This window comes from Theobroma cacao, chromosome 4 (genome assembly GCF_053813885.1).
Source record: "Theobroma cacao isolate CCN51 chromosome 4, ASM5381388v1, whole genome shotgun sequence".
Taxonomy (NCBI): Eukaryota; Viridiplantae; Streptophyta; class Magnoliopsida; order Malvales; family Malvaceae; genus Theobroma; species Theobroma cacao.
In genome coordinates, this window is record NC_142642.1 from 39,660,364 (window position 1) to 39,681,006 (window position 20,643).

Genomic DNA, 20,643 nt, shown 5'->3' on the forward strand with positions numbered 1-20,643 from the left:
ACCCCACTTCCCTTCACTAGTTTTGTACCATATATAGCTTTGAGCTATTTTATTTAATAGTTATGGAAGGAAACAGAAGAAAAGACAATATCAATTTCTTGATAAACTTGCTAGCATAAAGCCATAATTTAAGAGCAAAACAAAGTGGACTAATTGTATATGATGATAAAACAAAAGGAAAATATCCACTTTCTTCATTGACTGTTTTGGATTTTCATGTATGGTCCCCTAGCAGGATTCCCTAAAACCAGCTGGTTCATCTAAAGAAATGTATATGCTATTGGTGGGTCTACACCGTTTTGCATCTTGAAGTCATTTTTGAGTCAAGTGATTTCTTGATAACCTAAGACTGAAGAAAACTCAGTGGAAGCAGCAACTATCAAAAGCAAACAAGGAAATAAGCTTTAGTAAAATGCTGGTGGAAGTTTGATTTGTGCTTTGAAAATCTTAAGAATATCCTGTATATCATGTCCTGATCTGCTCCTCTTTCTTAATAAAGCACAGCTAATTTTGCAAAGATTCCCCTCTCCCCCCCTTTCTTTAATACAACTTGATTTGGATTTAAGGTTTGGCCCTCAGGGATTTGGAGCCAATCTTGAAATTTTCACTGGAATAAAGGATTGAGTCAACAAAGTAAATGAACTGCCTTGTACTATCTCCTTTGCTGTTATGCCATTTGTCATAAGCCAAGTGGATGTTGCAGGTTTTGGATTCTAGCATTCTGCGTATCCCCCTGCTAAACCAAATACCAAAAATCGTCAACTCCTTTGGAATGGTTTATAGTCTGCTAATTAACTACCCAACAACTACTGTCAAATAAAGGAAGTGTCACAAACTTTTTCTAATGGAAAAAAAAATCATTTTAATTTAAACAATATATTGCTTTTCAATTGCAGTTGTTGGTGTCAATGACCAGATTCTATGTATCTAAAATAGTGATGATGGGATCGTTTTTATACACTGAACCAATGGGGATCATCCTTTCATTAGGGTGAGAGTTGAGACAGCATACCAGACACCAAACTAGCATTTATTTAGCTTTCATTCCTTTCAATATGCAACTTTAATATGTCCAACTTTCTGTTTTCCTGCTTTAATTAACTTAACCAAGTTAGAAGCCTAGTTACATCGATAGATATATCTGTCTTATATTCTTCTACGGGGAAAAGCTAGTAGGCCTTAATTCTTTATTGTTTCTGGCACTCACCTAGAATTTAATATGATCTGGTTGTAAGTTTACGATGTGTTCTTTTATTTATACTGTACTACTCAGAGTATGATACTGTAGTTTATATAATTGACTTCATAGGGTAGGCAAAAGTATAATAGTTTGTTGTTGTACTAGAAATTCGTTTAACCTACCTTGCTCTTCATATATTCATGATAACAACCCTTTTGTGTCCTTAAAAGTTTCAAGACTTCAATGCACTAAACTCTGCTTTGCATCAAATGTAAATACTGAAAACTTATCCCCCCCCCCACCTTTTTTTTTAATTTCAAGATCCAGCTCTGCTATGCTTTAAACTAATTTTTCTGCCAACAGCTTTTTTATAGTTGCAGATCTTTTGTGCAAACGTGTAAATTTAAGTTAGATTAATATAGTAAGGTGGCAAATTTACCACATTGGTTGGGGAGGAGTTTGGTGTCATATGACTCATATGTCAAAGATATGAAGGATTAACCTCTTCATTTTCTCTGGTTCAAGGCCCAACCACACATTGATCCCTCCACCACTATCTCCACATTTTGCATCAGAAAGCAGCAGAACAAATTCATCGTTCCCACTAACAACTGGCCCTCCATGAGCTGGCTTCCCATATCCGAAATCAAGCTCATTGAATCCAAGTTTCCACCAAGCAGACACATAGAAAGTCCCATTGCAAGTTGCTGGAAACCCTCTATGAACCTCCAGCCAGTCTATCACTGACCTCGCATACTCATCTGTTATCCTTTCTCTACCTTCCTTTATCTTCTCAACACAGAACGAGAATGGCTTCTCTATCAAATCAACCACTTTTGCATCAGCAAATGCTGTGATAACAGCATTGCCCGCAAAGCCATTTGGCAAAGGTGGTGATATTTTAGACCTTATGTCCACTGCAAAAAGAACTGTAGATAAATCATCTAAGTTTGTGAATATCGCTTTTGATCTTGCTCTCCAAATGTGAGCTACTATAGCTTCGAAGCTTGAGCACCTAGTCATTGCTTTCTTTCTTAGGGTGGTGATCATTTCAGGAGTGAAAGAGTAGAGTTTGTGAGTGTAGATTTTTGAGAAAATCAATCGAGGCGGAGATGATTGTTCTGGTGCAGTAAAACATGAAGCACGTGATGATTTCTTATTTAGTTTTACATACTCCTTGTGCGGGTAACTAATCAGTAATGGATTTCTTGCTTTTAAGCTTGTTCTATCATTGTAGATAACTTTGGTTTGTAGCCCTTCACCTCTGCAAATAGAGGCAAGGTTCTCAAACATCTCACTGGCTGATTTTCCATCTAGGATAGCATGGTTTGTCATAAAACCAATGGAGAAACCTCCACATGCAAACCTTGTGACCTGCAAAATAACAGGAAAAAGAATAGTTCTGTAAGAAAATTGCATAAACTTTCATGGATAGTAAATGGTTACTGAGCGATAATATGGTTATACCTGTATGGTGAGAAGTGCTGTTTCATCTAGGCTTTTGTATAAGCCTGGCCGATGAACAAAATGATGAAATGTAGAATTTGGAAGAGAAAGATTCCCAAGATCCTTCAACCTAAGCCTTGATGTTGCACTCACAAACAAAACTCCAGCATTGTTGCAAAGTAGCTGCAGCCTGTTGGTTTGCTGGTTAAACCTGAGCCTTCCAGCCATGAAATAGTAAGGACCAAGAAGCACCTCAGCCACCGCTTGCTTCACTCTAAGAGAGATACCCAATGTTGAGGAGCTCTTGTCTGGAGGGAGATCAAAAAAGAAGACTGTTTCAACAGCGAAACAGACTGCTTGGTCAATGTTAGACAGGAAAATTGTTTCAAGTGGCATTGGGTTCTTCGCAGAAACTAATGTTACTGGCTGTTGCTTTACCAAGTCTTGATTGGCTATAGAAATGGTGAAAGTTTCCATATGAATGAAAAAGTCAGCCAACGTGCTTTTCTGAGGAGAAAAATTAACAATGTGATGGTTTACTTGTAGTGGTTGAATGAATGTGTTTAAGATATAGGGAGGAGAAGATTGGCTTACAATAGGGTAGGATAAGCATGACTAGGTTTCAATGTTGTGGGTCCTAATTGATTGGCCGAAAGGAAGGTTTGTTTATGGTAATTTAAGTTTGCATTTCCCTTTCATGGGGTCCTAAAATGGAGGCATGACAGTTTCATTTCTTTACTTTTCCAATACATTATGAGGAATTATAACATCAATTGGCATTAAAAATTAAAAGAATTTCATTGTGATGTGGTGGCATGGATTGAATTTGCATCTATTTGACATAATTTCAATAAGATTGGAACCTTTACAAGACCAAAAAAGAAAAAGTATACCCCATTTGCTCCTGGTTTTGGTTTCTTAGTAGACAAGTTTTTTATTATATAGATTGCAAAGAAAGAGAAGGATGAGACTAGGGTTTCTACTGGTTTTCCATAAAACCTAAGGGCCTTGCTGGTTCAGGAACCATGTGGCACATATTTATTTTTAAATCAAAATTATCTTTTTTTAGTATAATATCTTCATATTTCTTTTTATATTAACGTCATTTTTATCGTTTAATTATTCAACCAAAAGGAATGGAAGAGATTGGAAGCTGTTGACAGCATGACCATGACATTTAACTTACATCGATTAAATTAAGGGATATTTTTAAAAATAATCCTTAAATATAAGATATTTTTAAAATTAGCTTTTTTTATAATTTTTACTATTTTTAACCAAATTGGACAAAATTACCCTTAATAAAATTACACTTCATGATGTTACACTCTATGTACAAAAACATGTTACACGCCATGTACAAAAACATGTTGCATGTCATGATTTGGTTGTTATACGTCATGTACAAAAACATATTACACGTCTTGGTTAGATTATTATACACTAAATTGAAAAAAATATATTGTTATTGCACGTCATGTATAAAAATATGTTACACCCTATGCTTAAAAAAAAGTTGTTACACTTCATGTTGAAAAAAAAAAGTATTGTTGTTACAGGCCATGTTGAAAAAATATTATTGTTACACGCCATATTCAAAAATATTTTGTTACATTTTAATGCCTAAAATGTTGTTGTTACTTGCAAACCAAAACTTCAAATCCTCTCAACTCTCTTTATTTTTTTTTTACAATTTGGTACCAATTAAAGTGTTTTTAACATGTTTTCATAAATCAAAACACAAATTTTCTTATCTAAAACCCCTATTTCGACTAAAAAAAAATCCTTTGAAAACCTAAGATTATAAATTTCAAATTCTTGAGTTTATTGGTGTTTAGGTTTTGAATTGATCTAATTAAAAGCTATTTTAAACATCTGTGACCATTTCTACTGTTTTATTCAAAATACCTAAAATTAAATTCTCCAAATAATCACCACCCAAACACATCAAAATTATCACTTAGTGTTTTGAAAGTGCAAGAAAGATATATCTGAAAATGCGGGAGAGAGAAATCGGGAGCATAATAGACAAATGCCAAAAAAAAAATCGATAAAATTAGAGAGAGTGGGATGAAGAGAGAGAAAAATAAGAAGTACAAATGAGAACAAATTGTGATGAATAGTTTAATTTATTTAAAATAGTTTCAAAGGTATTTTTGTTAAGTCATTACTAAATATGACTAAAAATAATTAAATTTATTTTGATGATTATTTTTAAAATATTTTTATAAAAAAAATTATTCTTCATAATTTCTTTTTAAATTAAATACAAACTCCCGTATTTCAGGGTCTTGGAAGAATTGATCATGGTAATGAAATAGACTTGGTCAACAATGGGAAACTTCTTTTGATCTTGACACATTTACCAAGCCCACATTCATTAAAAAAAAAAAAAGGGGCAATTACTAGCCTACTTGGAGAAGAAACATTGGGCCAAGGTTTAGGCCTATGCAAGCCCTTGTTTGAGTTAGACAGAAAATGTAGTTAGCTTCAACTTTGGACCTCAGCCCTTTGGCATTGGCATGGCTTTCATTGCCCATTAAGCAAAGAATCAGAAATAAAGAAATTCAAGCAAACCTCTCATCTAAATTTTAACCCTACATGAATAAATAAATGTAAAAAATTGAAAACTCTCAAATATAAATATTAATAAATTCTAAAATATTTATTTTAAAAATTTTTAAATTTTTACTTTTACTTTTTTAAAAAAATATATTTAATAATTAAATGATAATGTATAAATATTATATTTTGTCACATTTAAACCATTTGGTCACCAAAGCTTGTCTAACACCCTAAATAATATTGGATAGTTGTAAGATTGTAGTAAAAATAATTACGGGTGCAATATATTTTACACAATTATAGATAGATATAATATTGTTTAATGTAAAAACAGAGTTCTTGGTGCTTAAACATGGAAGCCATAGCTGGCCCCCTTCATGTTGCTCTTGCTTCCAAGAAATTCCCACGTTAAAATGGTTTCTTTCCATGGTGGATTAATCAATTAAATAATAAACTATCTGCTCTCTTGTCAAAGTACCAATGAGACACAGAATTGGTAAAAAATAAGAGAAGACAAAGTCAGCAGAATTCCACCCCTTCCTCTCTTCCTCTACTTTTCTAACAAGTCAGTGGTCAACCTCTTCAATTAAGAAAAAACTTATACTCCTTATCGGGTTATAAATTTATCACATGACATGAATTAACGAAATTTATAAAATACCAATTAACGAAAATAATGTCTGTTTTAATGCTATATTAAACTTTTATAATGAATGCTTAATCTTAAACCAATTTACATTAAATGAAGATCTTGATTATATTTATATATCCAGAACAATTGTAGAATTTCGTTTTAACCCATTAATCAGACATTTAGTTAAAATATAGTAAGGTATATGTATATGTATATAATGATATTTTGAATGTTTTTAGAGAATAATATTTATTGCACGTACATGTATATACATATACTGTTATCTACGCGTATAGTGTGTATGATTATGATAACAGTAAAATCCATTGGAGAAACGTGAGACACATGCAACGGATAGAGAGAGGGAAAGGGGTAAGGTGCAAAACAACTTGATTCTCACTTCTAGTATATGCTAATGATGAAGAAGAAGTCTCACTTCTTTCATTAATTTGTGTTTTAAATTCTCATGAAGTACAGTAGAACTACCACTACCTTAATTAATATTTAGAACTTAGAATTCGATATTTACGAAGATTTTAGGTTTGAAATATTATGTTTTTTGTGATGTACGAAAATAAATACACCACTCGTTATATAATTCAAAAAAATCATATCGATTATACTATTTGATATTAAAATCAGATACGACACCTTATATTGTTTTTATGAATAATTTTAAAAACCCACTTTACTTAAAAAGGTTTCAATTTAAAATGAATAACTAAAAGTTCTACTTTATTATTATATATTTTAATCTTATACTTAGTTGTTTATTATATAAAGGATCCACCTCACAACCAACCATACTTGAAGTGTCAGTAAATGCTTGATTATCAAGTGTTTAAAATAATCTAAGTCAAGATGAGGGTAACTGCCATTTGCAATTTTTTTTTTATTATGGTCTCTTTTTGGTTGGTTTTCTATTCTTGCTTGTAGATAAATAAATAAAAATATTATTTAATTTTAGTCTAATAATATAAAACGACTTAAATTAGCTTAGCCAATAACAAGACACGTTCTGTCTTGGACCGCACCTTTTCGGCTGCGCCCACTTCGGTCATGCCTTAGCCACACCAACTTCTTCTCTCTTTCTTTGTTTTTTTAAAAGAAATATTAAGATGGTTTTGATTTTTTTAATCAAAGATTTTTTATACTTTTTATAAAAAATAAAAAATTATAAAAATAAATAATATAAAAATAAAATATTCAATTTATGTACGTGTACATGTGTATATAATAATTTCAACCAAATTAAAAATGAAATATAAAAAATGGTTTGGATTTTCCCTATTAAAGATTTTTATACTTTTTGTGGAAAAATAATGATCATAAAATTTCATAAACAAAAGAACACAATCACTACTAAATAAGTATATGTATGTGTGCATGTATATATAATAATTAAGATCAAATTAAAAGTTTAAGATAATCGACTAAAGGACAAGGAATTTTAATTTGAATATGAAATAATTAAACGGATTGAAATTTTTTTGAATGGAATTATTTTTTTATTGTTTTCCTTAATTAATTAATAAATAAATAAGGGATGAAAACAAGGTCTGATAATGAGAAAATTAATTATTCTTAATTAAGTATGCTCAAACGAATATATCATTTAAATAAGCCAAGTCTTACCATAGGTGAAATTAAAGTTTAAAACCCAAAACTTCACGTGGATGGCAACTGCTATTTTTTCCTAATTAAAGAATTTGGTCTGGCAAAATATATTTTAAAAAAATTTCCAAATATTTTAAGTTTTTATTAAATTAAAAATAGTAAAAAAAATCCATCTCACTTTCTGTTATTATACAAATAAAATATACAATAAATAAATAAATAAATAATGTAAAGAAAAAATCCAAAGCAGAAGTAGAAGAGGATAATTTGGTCATTCAAGAAAAACAAATCCATTCAAAAACAACGTTGTCATCCCCACGGCGTCGTACCTCGCGTAAACTCCACGTTCTACACTCCTGCAACGACCATTCTTTTTACCTCAACTTTCAACACCTTCCGCCTTTTTTAGAAGATTATTAATCATAAACAACTTTTTCTTCTTTTTACCCGAACAATAAATATGCATTAATTTCACCAAAAAGTTTATAATTCGCATATTTTTATTTTAAATGAAATGTTATTTTGATATTTTTTATGTCACGTGACCGTTAATACGATATTGACGTAAAAATTGATATAATCGTATCATATTATTATTTATTATGATATGCTAGTGTTACGAATTTTATATCAATAAGAGATATAATGAATTTTAAATTTATAAATAAATATATTTTTTTTCATATATATTTTAGATTAAAAATATAAACTCGTGATATGTGGTATTAGAATATACTAAGATAATTACTCATTTGAGACCTACCATAAAAGAGAGTAGGATTAGAGTTTTTGTAAATAAAAGAGTAGTGCAAACGAGGGAGAGCCAGTGTAATATGGGCGTTGAATGGTGAGTCCCTCTCCTACATAATTAAAAGAGTTAGTGCAACTTCCATTTGATAAAAATGTTTATTACATGATATAAAAAGATAAATGATTTTTTAATTAATAATAATTGAATAGTTTATAGATTCTTTCAGATATTATATATATATTTTTTAATTTTTTAACATAACGCTATAATTTACATACGAGTTTTCAAGTTCATACGTTAGTAAAATATAAACATGATAAAAGAAAGTTAATATAATTGAAAGTTGAAATCTGTTTCATAAACAAATAATCACATAAATTTATTTATGGTATAAATAACAAAAAATTTTTCTTGTCAATGAATTGTTATAAGTATAAACAAGGTAAGAACATTTAGCATAAGAGAATGATGAAACTTTTCTCTGTCACATTAACATTGTGACTCATACTTGAAATATTTATATACAAGTAATATAATTTTTGTTATTTTATTTGTATTTTATTATGATCGTTCATTTTATTTTATCGTAATCGTTCTTTTTATCATACATTATTTTTTATCTAAAAATGTTATTAAGATAAGAACAAATTAATTTTTTTTTTTATAAAAATTGACGTGTGCATGCATAGCAACATACGGTATTTCACAAAAATTTCCTTAATTTGCTAACGTGGCAAAACATAATTGGTTAACAAAGGCAAAAACATATTTGTGCTGCGGTATATTATGCCAGGAAATTTTTGCCCAAGAGGAATCTTTTAAAACGCCACGCGTCCTTTGATGATTCCACGCACCATGAAACGCGCGTGAAGATATCATTTTCCATCCGTCATAAAAACGGACCAGACCGGAGCCACCCCTCTCTCCCTTATGCCTTCGTATATATTTAATAAAACTTTCTCCCTAACAAAAACGACTTCGGTTTTTTTTTTTCTTTTTTCTCTCTATTTTTTTCCCTTTCTTTCTTCGAAATTTAGCCATGAAAAGCCAGCTCTCTTAACCCAGCTAAGGTAACTCTCTCTTCTCTCTTTTACATGTAAGTTATGAGTAAGAGAGACATATTCACACATATATATATATATTTATGTATAATAGTAGGTTTTTTACTGTCTGTACATAAAAGTTCACGTTTTGTTTTATTTTTAAAGTTTTTTTCTTTCAATCTGAGCATAACAATGAAGACCCATTTGCTCAGGTTAGCTCTTTCACTTGGGCTTTTAACGTGTTGTTGAGTTTATCGTTAAGTCCTCCCATGAAGGTAACACTAAATTTATTCTTTGCTTTTTTATTTTCTTGTTTTTATTGGTTTCTTTTTTTGTTATTGTTTGTTTTTTTTTATTTTTTATTTATTTTCGGTATGTGTTGTGCTTTGCTTGTTGTACATGACTTTAAAGTTTAAGTTCTTGGTATGGGGATAAAGTGTCAAGGAAGTTGAATTTTTTTGGTTTGGGATCGTATTGGAATTACTGCTACTGGTATTTTCTTTTTTGTTTTGTGTTGGGTTGGTTTTGTTTTTTTGGTTAGATTTTTTTGGAGTTTGAATGTTGTTTACTTTGGTTAAGATTGCTTCGTGTTTGGTGTTTAAGGTAAATGTGCTTAATGGGCAGTTATGTTTCAATGTATTGTGATATGGGATTGCTTTATTCTTTATTTTTGGCTCGAAAATGGATCTGGGGTCGGTTCCTTTAGCAGCCTGATAGCTATTTCTATCATAGTTTCTTTTCTATCTTTCTTTCTTTTTCTTTTCTTTTTTTGGTTGGTATGGGTTACTTTCCTGGAATTTGTTAAGTATTTTCTTCTTTTCTATAATCTTCGTCTTGAATAAATGCAGTATTCAATGTCTGAGCATATTTAGAATTTCTTTTTCTTTTTCTTTTTTTTTTCAAAGTACTGTTTCATCTAGGAAAGAATTGCTTCAATGGCCTATTGTTTATGGTGGGGGTAGAAAAACTTATTTAGCATTAGTCATTGGCTATATTCCAATCTTAATTTTTTTTTTCTTTGAAAAATAATTGGTATGAATTTGAAACTATGGTATTTTTCTTATTCTGCCTTGCGGCGAAGAGTTGAGAGTTAATCACTTAGTATATGAAAGATATATAATATATATGCAATTCACATAGCTTGTGTGGTTTGCTTATTCATTTTCTTTGTCAAGTTTAATTTAACCTGAAATGACTAAATTTTTATGCTCTTGTCCAGTGTGATCAAACACTCAGGATATAATAATATTCTTTAGAATAAGATTTTTTTTTGGAATAGAGATTAATATAGATGAAAATGGCTCAATGTGTCTGGAAAAATTTAGGTGGTAGTTCAGAAGGAATGTCCGAAATTTTTTAACAACTCTAAAAAATTTTGGCTTTAAGCATAGTTGTTTCTGTGGATTCTTTAACTGGCATTGGCAGTTTAACAAGATGAACGGTTGAGGATGGGTGTTTTTACAAGTTTGAGCCTGTGCTTTTCTCGAGTTTAATTTTCCGTAGCATCTCGATAAGAAAACTTCATTAAGAACATATATTAGACTCTCATGTTGAAGCATGCTTATGTTTTCTCTTGTTCCTGAAAGCAAAATAATGATCTTGTATATATTAATTATGTGGCAGATGCATGTAGCTGAAATAAATCATTTTGGGAATTGCACTGAAGATGCATCTAATGAGCAATCACTCTCTGCAGTATCTCTGGATACTTATAATGTCTTTGAAGATCCAGAGGTCCTACCTCGAGTAGGAGATCAGTATCAGGTTGAAATTCCACCCTTAATAACAGAATCTGATCCTCTCCTGCTGACAGACAACCCTACTGATGTAAAAAGCTCTGTTGTGTCTTATGAACATCTGATGGGATTACCCGTGTCAATAATGTGGGTCAGCATGGAAGTTGGGAAAATTAAGCATGAACCTGCCGAAACTCTTGTTAATTCTATTGATCTGTCCAATAAAAATGAGTCTGTAAAATCTGAATGCACCCTAGAGACCCATAGAGAAGATGGTGACTTAATGGCTAAACTCGAGGCTACGGATATTACACCAGATGATGGGATAAAGTTTCAAGAATCAGAGAAATTAGCTTTGGAGCTGGAAATAAAGATTGAAATGCATCAGAAGTATTATTTTGGAGTTCCAGGTACCCCAAGTGATGCCTGGAATGATTTAGAAGAAGCAAGTTTTCTCCTTGGTCTATATATTTTTGGGAAGAATCTTGTTCTGGTGAAGAAGTTTGTTGAGAGTAAAAAGATGAGGGATATACTTTCATTCTATTATGGGAAATTCTATAGGTCAGAGAAATACCGCAGATGGTCAGAGTGCCGGAAAATGAGAAGAAGAAGGTGTATATATGGACAGAGAATATTTACAGGATGGAGGCAACAGGAGTTATTAGCTCGTTTGCTTCCCAATGTGTCAGAGGAATGCCAAAATACTTTACTGGAGGTATTTTAGGAAGCATTTTCTGCTTATGACTATATTATCATTTTCCTTATAACTTTATTTTCCAATAAATTCTTTTTTCTTTGATAACTTGTTCCAGTAAGGAACCTTTTTTCATGCTAGATATAGTAGATTTTTATGACTGTCATTGTGCAGCAGAGAATTGCCTGTAATTTATTGTGATTATTTGATCGATTGGTAGGTTTCCAAGGCATTTGGAGAGGGAAAAATAATGCTAGAGGAATATGTATTCACTTTAAAGGCTACAGTTGGGTTAAATTCTCTTGTCAGTGCTGTCGGGATTGGTAAAGGGAAGGAAGATCTCACAGGCATTACCTTGGAGCCTATGAAAGCCAATCAAGTTGCTCCTGTCCGTCCAGAAATACCTGTTGGAAAAGCATGTTCTGCTCTTACACCCTTGGAGATTATCAACTTTCTAACAGGAAGCTACCGGTTAAGCAAAGCCCGATCAAATGATCTGTTCTGGGAAGCTGTTTGGCCTCGTTTGCTTGCAAGGGGGTGGCACTCAGAGCAGCCTGCTAGTCAAGGGTATACTGCTGGTTCCAAGCACTCTTTGGTTTTTCTTATCCCTGGTGTTAAGAAGTTTTCCAGAAGGAAACTGGTGAAAGGAGACCACTATTTTGATTCCGTCAGTGATGTCTTGAGTAGGGTTGCTTCAGACCCAGGGCTTCTTGAACTTGAAATTGGGGCAGATAAGGGAGATAGTAGCAAAGAAGAAAATGGAACAGAATCTGACAGAGATGATCTTCCTAATCGGCAACGTCACTGTTATCTCAAGCCCCGAATCCCAAATCGTGGTGCAGATGTCATGGCATTTACTGTTGTGGATACAAGCTTGGATGATGGAGGAAAATTCAAGGTGAGAGAACTCAGAAGCTTACCCATTGAAATGAACATTTCCAACTCAAGTGATTCTGAAGAAAGTACTTCTGAGGAGCTTATAGATGAATCTGATTTGGCTGATACTTCATGTTCTGGTAGAGTTGAAACTAATGGTTTGAAACCCACGGAGATTAATCATGATAGGGAAGTGTATCCTGATGGAAATGCTTCAAACAATAAGTTTCCAGTTGATGGTCAAGCTTCGACTAATGTACCTGCCATCCCAAAGGACCCAAAAACAAAGGTCTGCAATGGAAAGGCTATGAAGAACCAACCAAGCCAGAGAATTAAAATTGACAATAAAAATAATCTAGCCCCTGTTACTAAGCGGTGTCGGAAATTAACTGCATGTAGTCGCAAAGAGACAATCCAGAAGGGAAAAATTATCTCGGTATCTCCTGGATTAAAACAAAAGGAGGCCAGCTGCTGTGAAGGGAATCCTGATGGCAGTGCAGAGATCCCCTCTGAAGTAGATCCAGTCGAGCAGCAATTGTCATCTGCCAGTTCATCCAAAGGTAGTCCAACTATTAGAGGTGAAGGCATTCTCAGAAGTACTTGTGCTGGTGCTGAACAAACTCATGTGGAACATCAACACCGAACACTAATTGACTTGAACTTACCTGTTCTTCTGGATGGTGAAACTGATGAGCCTTTCATGGGGGAAGTGACAGAAAGTGAACATGAAAACCCAAGCAGGCAGCCCAACAATGCCAGTCAACCGGAAGCCACTTGTTGCATGCCCAGCTCTGAGCTGCAGCCTAACATGAATGCTCGGAGACAGAGCACCAGAAATCGGCCTCCAACCACCAAAGCGCTTGAAGCTCTTGCTTGTGGATTTCTAACTACAACGCAGAAGCGAAAACGTAGGGATGGTTTTGCACGGGAAAATTCCTTATCAAGAGCTTCCCGACGAGCTCACGGTGGGGCCAAAGTATCTGAGAATTATGGAGATGGTATGGTGGATTTCAAAGCAGAGGTAAAAGGAAATGGCATGTGCAATGGCAATGGTGTCATGGAGCAAACTTCCGACTTGACGCAAATGGAAGTGGACTCAAATCTTGGTGTCTCATAAGAACGAGAAATTTGCCGACTTGACATAAGAATGAAACTTCAACCAACATTCTTCCCATAATGTCTGCAGGAAGGAGTGCCTTTTCTGGCTGCTATAAATTCCGTTACTACTTATCCTTCCCAACTGCCGTAACACATAAGCCTGCAGATGCAACGATCGATGAACACTTCTCAAACTGGAGAAAGACATCAAAACAAAGCGATATCTGTAAGTACTGAGAGTCAGGAAGGAGATTAGAAACCAACCAGTTGTAGCCTTTTTTTTTTTTGACATAATGAATACTTTTTTCCATTCCTAGTGTACACAGATGCAGTGTTCTTGATTATTTGTCCAGCAATCGGAATTTGACTGCCAAAACAAATTGGGGTGGCAGACTCAATCTTCTGCTCAGATTTTGATCAAGTGTACTCATAAGACTGCTGTATTATATATTTAACTTTTCATTTGTTTCTCTTTGAAAACCTTTAGTAAGCACCATGTTTAAACATGAGTTGGCCGGTAGTTTACCTTTCCTTTTTAAGGCCAATTTTCGTTACAAAGTTAAATACATGCATGCAATCCAAGAAATATGTTTATTTATATAAAAACATATATAAAGAAAGAATTTTTTTTTTTGTTGTAATTAAGGTAAGGCAACAAGCGACTGACGTGGTGTGCTAGAAAATTACCACGTTGCAAACCAGAATCAACTGCCGCTCTGTCTTATTAAATAAACCAGCGCGTGGTCGCCACACAGCCTCTTTTCCTCAATCTCTCTCTCTCTTTATAGCTCCTTCCTCCATTCCTCTCTCTCTCTCTCGATTCTCAATAAAAGGCCAAAAAACCAAAAACCCAGAAGCTCAGGAGTAGGGTTTTAGTGTCCGTACAGTTTGGCGAACAATCAATGATATAAAAAGCAAGATAATGAATTTATGCATGAAAGTGAAAGGTTAAAGAAAGGAAAGAGGGAGAAACAAGGACGGGGAAATGGGTCAAGCATTTCGTCGAGCGACTGGTAGGATTCGGTCCGTGGACCAATCAAAACCCATAAAACCCAGAAGGCCTTTGGGTCCCACCGATGAGGAGAAGATCTCCAGAGTTTCCCAGTATGATAATCTTGATCATGGTAAGTTATTTCCCCACTCAAATTAATGAAAGTTGGAAATTTCTTTTATTATGTTTGGATGGGTGATTGAATTGAAATTTTGTATGGTTTAAAGAAAGAGCTTCAAGAAGCAATCCTGAGAATGTACTGGAAGAAAGAGATCCAAAGTATGATGCAATGCTTAGTCAAATGGTGGGTAGGATTTCAGCTAAGCCTGGTGGCAAACTTGAGATGGGCGAGGTCAGTTCATTCAAGCTGCTTTATTTGTTTTTAATCAATAACTGCTCAGTCAAAAAAGAAATCTATAGCTGTAATGGTGTTCAAAACAATGCCTTATAGAGGATTGACTGCATGTTCTTTTATTTTTTGGAATGTTTCTCCTTGAAGGAAACGGAAAGTAGAGGCATTCAGAGGGTAAAGTAGGGAACTATTTGTATAAAGAATTGAATCACTGAAATTGTCTGGTGTAATTGTAAAGGTCTTTGAATTGCAAAGTGCTAGAATTACAAGTTCATTGTCAAGAAGGCTGTTGGCTGAGCGACAATCTTAAGCACCATAACTCATTCAGTCCCTCTGGCTGGTGACCCTTTTTTCTTCAATTTAAGAAAGTGAATATCCGTAATCCATATGGTATCCCCCTTTTGTTTTTCCTTTTTTTTTTATAATTGTGAGTTTTACCTCATCTCGCCATTCTTGATTTCCTATTTAAACTCTCCGCCTCTGTGTTTATTCAACTTCTAGTGTCATTTCAATCAGAACCAAGTTTGGAGCTTTTGATGAACTTTAGACCTCCATTAGAAATGGGGTATGTCCTGTTTTCACTCCATGCCAATACACTATGATATGGATTCAAGCAGATAGATGAGTGGCTAATGTAAAGAAATGCTCATCAACAACTCTATAGTTTACCACTCTTTTAGTGAAATGAGTTCACTTGTTCCTGATGGGGTGGTATTGGTTTGTCCGTTGCCCTTCCTCTTTTAGTCTTTTAATGTGAATATTACATTTTTGGTTTAGATAACCAACAGAACAGTGTTTTTTATCAGTTAATGTTTATTGGACAGTAGAATGATTATGCCTTGATTATAGCATTTTTAAATATTGGCTAGTAAGTTACTTTACCATATTACAGGCATTGGTGGCTGAAAAGCCTAATAGGCCCTTGCCAAAATTGCGGAATACAACGCCAGATTCTGGAAGGTATGAAGAAAGGCCTGTACCTCCCGGAACCTTGAACGTGAAACAGCTACGCCACATCATGCTTCTACATCAGGGCAAGGCTGATGATCACGATGGCCCGATGGATGTTCACCAGATTGCAGAGAAGTTCAGTCTGGATGCTGCGCTGGTCCAAAAGATCTTGCAATTCATGTCCCTCCCTCCAGAGGACAGCACTAAACAGAAAAAGTAATAATACAGACAACTGACTTTCATTTGCTCTCATGAACTACGATTTGGATTTTCTGTTGAATAAAGCGTGGTTCATGTGGGGAGAAAAAGTTTTGAAGTCTCTATCATCTGACAAAATGGTTGATATTCCTCAGCATATAGAGAGAAACAGTAGAGGATGTGTTTTTTGCATTGCACTTTGATATGTATTGTATCCTGAATGATGTAATTTTTGATGTTTTGTTTTTCCTTTTTTTTTTTAAAAAAAGAAAGGAATAGGTGTTGTTACAATGCTCCTGGTATCATCTTACAGTTCCGGAGGTCGTAAGCCTTGGAATCATTTAAGTGAGGAGGGGGCAACTAATTTTGTATCAGAATCAAGTATAACAATGAATCGCATGCATAAGCTAATGGAAAATGTCCAACTGAAAATTTTCACCCTTACTAATCCCTTTTGCAAGGTTTTACAAGGACAGGAGATGATTTCGAGATCGTTAAATGGTTAAAGCTTTGCTAAGATCATGCAAATTTGATGTACAAGTTACCATATGGCAGCTGTACATGCTGGGAATTCAGTGGTTTGCATAAGGGACCAATGCAAGTCCAGTGGAAAAAAGGAAAAAGCATTTCCTTAATTTGAGAAAGTTGCTACAAAAAGTTATTCCGCTCTACATCTTGATTTCACCCTTGAATTTGTACTCTATGAACTTAGTGCCCGTAAATAATGGCAAAATTGAATGTAATATTATGATTACCCCTTTCTTATTCTCTATGAGGGTTTTTTCAAAAATCCAGGGAAAAAGAATGGCTCGTGTAACAGATAGGAAAACAAAAATGAAAATCCAGGTTAGGTTCAAGTCAAAATGGACTCTAACCAATCTGATGTAAACTCATAAGCCACAAATGTTACAGCACCAGCAGGAGCAGCTTTGATTGTTGATGGAACAATTCCCTTATAAAGACCATGCCAACCCTCTAACTGCAAGATTCGACGTAAGGCATCAAACATGTTCATATAAGCATGATGTTCTACTCGAGCACCATACTTTGGGTGCCTCTGTAGACCTTCAATCTGCAACAACCAAAGACAACAAAGTTACATAAATCCAATTTACTTTCACACCATTTAAAAGAAAATGAGCAAAGGTATCTAACACCTTGGCTACTAGTTCTGACAGAAATAGACATTAATCTAACCCCCAAATTCACAGATTTGAGTGATGCTGCATCTTAGGTTTCAAGAAGGCCAGAGATCTACCTGGAACCTTTTCTTGACTACATCAAGCGGATGACAGACAAGTTTTGCACAGGTACCAGCTGCTAGCCCACAAATGAACAGTTGAAAACTTGAAAGGCTATCATCCATGGTTGAGCTTGTATTGGAAGACCTTAACCGATTCCAAGACTAAGATGATCAACATAAAACCAAAACCATATGTCAAAAAGAATTTTTTAAAAAATATATATTTAACCTTTTAAACCAAGACTAAGCATATACCAATAGCAAATCATAATTTCGTTGTATTCAAGAAATTTCGGTTATATAACATACTCTTAACATTTAGTCACTGCCGCAGAGAGTGCTCTAAAACTGGCATTCCAAGTTTCAGATGAAGGTAGTTTGGAAGAAACAATAACATCAAAACCACCACACATAAGTTATATACTCTATGCATCATTCTGTTAAACTAATATATTACCACATCAAATATCAGGTAAATAACATGTTTCCTTATCTTATAAGTAATACACTCCAAAGAGCAAAGAGATGACAGGAAATATGTATGATTTATAGCAAGCATTTACGGGAAAGATCACTTCAACATAAAGAACAAAAATCTCACCACGGTCCAACGCTTAAATGTATCATAGGTGCCAAATTGCAAGCCAGCATAAGGAATGATCTCAACCAGTGTTGGTGACAAGCCAGCATACAATCCTTTGAAGCCACGAGTCCTAATTATATCAAAGAATGCTGACCTCATGTTGGGATATACCTACATGTAATCAGGAGGTGCAAAATAAATAAACTACCTTGAAGAAATCAAAGCTTTCACTGGTAACAAGCATGAGGATGCATTGGATATTTGAGTGCCAGAGATTTTTACAGATCATTTTTTGAGTTCAGCGATACAATTAAAAATTTGTAAAGAAGTTATGAACTTGTAAATTTTATAGGGATTCAAATATATATGTCCTTCACACTATTGGAAGAATTGTTGTCAGGACAGAAAATGAGGTCACAGCATTAGTCAAATTTGATACCTTAGGTTCACCTTGAGAAGCTAATATAGTCCGTAGAAGATCAAAAGGATAAGACCCAACAGTAGCTGCACAACCTGCTAATGCCCCACTGATGTAAGACAGGTAGGGGCTTATATTAATGTGATCCGCTGCACCATCATAAAACAAGGCCACCACAAATCAAAATGTAAGAAACAACATAAGGCTACCATTTGATACTATAAAGCCAAGTCATCCAGTCTACCATATATACTGGAGGACAACAAGCCATAAGTAATTTGTATGCTTCCGTGATAACTAGCTGATGTCACAATTTACTATCAAGATAGCATTACTGATAACTTGTCACTTTTCACCATGCATAGAAAAAGGCACTGTCCACTGTAAAGTACCTGACTTTGAAGAACCAGAAGCAAATGTTTTCAATTTGTGTAACACCACAAATTGTATGGCAGTATATGGCATAACCATAAGTAAAGCTGGGACATTACCACGCCAAAAGCCCTGTCATAAGCAAGCATACTGAATAAAGAAAACCGCAAATCTACAGAATTTCAGGCAAACTAGCATACAGAAAAGAAAAGGTTAACTAACAATGCAACTAACTGCACAAACTAATAAGCTCTTTATATAAATCAATCACCAGTCAAAACCAGTAAAGTAAAAGAGAAAACAAACATATGAATCTATCTTCGTACCGGTAAACCTTCTTCCCTAAGTATATCCTTTGTTGCTTGGAACATTCCAGTGTATTTTGATGATCCTGGAAGATCTCTACGAAGCAAAGCCCATGAAGATGTGGGCTCCAATTGAACCTATCCGCATACAAAAATAACAATTTTCTTAATGTTCGGCAACGAAGCATTAACATGACGAAAGAAATGAGGGTAGCTGAGATGAAAATTCTTCAATTGATGTGTGAACATACAAAGATAAATGAGTGCGGTTGGGACAAGATGGAGGTTGCACGCATTGAGGATAAAATGATGAAAACACATTAAAGATGGTTTAAACATAAATAAAGGAGACATCAAATTCCTCTGGTGAGAAAACGTGAGTGAATGGAGGATTACGAAGAGGATGACCAAATAGGACACGGTTGGAAATTATAAAGGAAAAATGTGACTTTTAACAAGGATATGCTCCTAAGTAGTACATAATTATGCAATATGATTCATATAGCCCAGCATCACGTGGTGGGAAAAGGTTTAGTTTTGTTCTTGTTGTTTGACACCCAATGGCATGAACTTGTATGCCAAATAAGCTAATATCAAAGTCAAAATTTCACTAAATATTACGATTACATCCCACCACTACCAGTTAATACTTTTCAAGTCAAGCTATACTTTATAATGCAACATCACAAAAAAAACTCAATTGGATTCACCTAACACTCTACTAGGCCTAACAAGTTAGGTAGCGGTTTTATACATAGAACATTAAAAACCCAAAAAGAATTTCATAAATACAACAATAAATTACAGTAATTCTAGAATGCTCCTCATATTAAAACAAACTCAGAAAGAAAAAAAAAACAAAAACTTAAACTTTTTTACCTGGAATCTGATCTTAATAACATCAAGAGGAGAAGTAACTGTCCGGGAAATGCCACCGGAAATGGCACCGGCGGTTGCGTCAATTAACGCCCTTTTTAACTGCCCTGGCTCTTCCATTGCCAGAGCCTTGCTTTACAAAAAAAGAAAAAAAAACCCCTTTTTTCTCTTGCTCTCTGGGTTCAGGCTACCAAGCTGGAAAACCCAGTTTCCAAAAGGGAGAAAGAATTCAGAAAGTTAGGGTTAATGAGAGAATGCCGGTGACAAAAAGAGGGATCAGGGTAGAACAAAGAATAGAGAAAGATAACGGGAGCTGGGAACAAGGAAGGGGCAGATAAAGCGAAAGGCCGCCATAACCATTGAATATATTTTTGAAGAGAGAGAGAGGGAGAGAGAAAGGATGGGCTTTTCCCCTTTTTCGCCGCCTTATTGGATAGAGAGTACGGCGACCTGGAGAAAAATCGTAGAAACTGATAGAGATGGAAAATAGAAAGATATTCAAGGTTGAGAGCATAAGAGAGATTTTCTTTCTATATTTGGGTCCTAATGAGTTTTTTGTTGTCATAATAATAGAAATACTAATTAATATGTTTTAATGCTTAATTACTCACTTAGTACTATAAATCATTAAAAATTCTAAAATATAAAAAATAATATCATAATATTCTTGATCGTTTATTTTATTTTATTTTAAAATCACATGCATATTTGAAA

At 34.1% G+C, this 20,643-nt stretch overlaps 4 protein-coding genes across 6 annotated transcripts; 2 read left to right on the forward strand and 2 right to left on the reverse strand.

Moving 5' to 3' along the window:
* Positions 1-207: 207 nt before the first annotated feature.
* LOC18603482 (acyltransferase GLAUCE-like) lies at positions 208-3,146 on the reverse strand. Of its 2 annotated transcripts, none has more exons than XM_088806003.1 (3): positions 2,648-3,146; positions 1,683-2,554; positions 208-733 (listed from the first exon to the last, which is right to left on the reverse strand). In XM_088806003.1, the coding sequence occupies exons 1-3, from the start codon at positions 3,101-3,103 to the stop codon at positions 562-564; spliced, it is 1,500 nt and encodes a 499-aa protein (XP_088662129.1). In that variant the 5' UTR covers positions 3,104-3,146; the 3' UTR covers positions 208-561. The 2 variants fall into 2 exon arrangements, with proteins under 2 accessions (XP_088662129.1, XP_007035554.2); XM_007035492.3 differs by having other exon boundaries at positions 608-736; positions 1,620-2,554.
* Positions 3,147-9,137: 5,991 nt separating this feature from the next.
* Positions 9,138-14,108, forward strand: LOC18603483 (uncharacterized). 2 transcript variants are annotated; one of them, XM_007035494.3, is made up of 4 exons: positions 9,139-9,263; positions 9,449-9,511; positions 10,860-11,687; positions 11,887-14,108. In XM_007035494.3, exons 2-4 carry the CDS (start codon positions 9,506-9,508, stop codon positions 13,657-13,659), a joined length of 2,607 nt encoding a protein of 868 aa, XP_007035556.3. In that variant the 5' UTR covers positions 9,139-9,263; positions 9,449-9,505; the 3' UTR covers positions 13,660-14,108. The 2 variants fall into 2 exon arrangements, with proteins under 2 accessions (XP_007035557.3, XP_007035556.3); XM_007035495.3 differs by lacking the exon at positions 9,449-9,511 and having other exon boundaries at positions 9,138-9,263.
* Positions 14,109-14,395: 287 nt separating this feature from the next.
* LOC18603484 (dynein beta chain, ciliary protein) lies at positions 14,396-16,509 on the forward strand. The gene is made up of 3 exons (XM_007035496.3): positions 14,396-14,764; positions 14,859-14,983; positions 15,876-16,509. The coding sequence occupies exons 1-3, from the start codon at positions 14,626-14,628 to the stop codon at positions 16,152-16,154; spliced, it is 543 nt and encodes a 180-aa protein (XP_007035558.1). The 5' UTR covers positions 14,396-14,625; the 3' UTR covers positions 16,155-16,509.
* Positions 16,510-16,739: 230 nt separating this feature from the next.
* LOC18603485 (mitochondrial thiamine diphosphate carrier 2) lies at positions 16,740-20,446 on the reverse strand. Its single transcript, XM_007035497.3, has 7 exons — positions 19,933-20,446; positions 19,075-19,191; positions 18,769-18,880; positions 18,398-18,525; positions 17,977-18,129; positions 17,391-17,537; positions 16,740-17,204 (listed from the first exon to the last, which is right to left on the reverse strand). The coding sequence occupies exons 1-7, from the start codon at positions 20,047-20,049 to the stop codon at positions 16,986-16,988; spliced, it is 993 nt and encodes a 330-aa protein (XP_007035559.3). The 5' UTR covers positions 20,050-20,446; the 3' UTR covers positions 16,740-16,985.
* Between the last annotated feature and the right edge of the window lie 197 nt (positions 20,447-20,643).

Coding starts and splice junctions, on each gene's coding strand:
- LOC18603482 (XM_088806003.1), bottom strand. CDS start 3,103: ATGGAAACTTTCACCATTTCTATAGCCAATCAAGACTTGGTAAAGCAA. Junction 2,555..2,647: donor CAGCACTTCTCACCATACAG/GTATAACCATAT, acceptor GTTATTTTGCAG/GTCACAAGGTTTGCATGTGG. Junction 734..1,682: donor GAACCAGAGAAAATGAAGAG/GTTAATCCTTCA, acceptor TTGGTTTAGCAG/GGGGATACGCAGAATGCTAG.
- LOC18603483 (XM_007035494.3), top strand. Junction 11,688..11,886: donor GCCAAAATACTTTACTGGAG/GTATTTTAGGAA, acceptor ATCGATTGGTAG/GTTTCCAAGGCATTTGGAGA.
- LOC18603484 (XM_007035496.3), top strand. CDS start 14,626: ATGGGTCAAGCATTTCGTCGAGCGACTGGTAGGATTCGGTCCGTGGAC. Junction 14,765..14,858: donor GTATGATAATCTTGATCATG/GTAAGTTATTTC, acceptor TATGGTTTAAAG/AAAGAGCTTCAAGAAGCAAT. Junction 14,984..15,875: donor GCAAACTTGAGATGGGCGAG/GTCAGTTCATTC, acceptor ACCATATTACAG/GCATTGGTGGCTGAAAAGCC.
- LOC18603485 (XM_007035497.3), bottom strand. CDS start 20,049: ATGGAAGAGCCAGGGCAGTTAAAAAGGGCGTTAATTGACGCAACCGCC. Junction 18,526..18,768: donor TTCTGGTTCTTCAAAGTCAG/GTACTTTACAGT, acceptor ATGATGGTGCAG/CGGATCACATTAATATAAGC. Junction 17,205..17,390: donor TAGTCAAGAAAAGGTTCCAG/GTAGATCTCTGG, acceptor TGGTTGTTGCAG/ATTGAAGGTCTACAGAGGCA.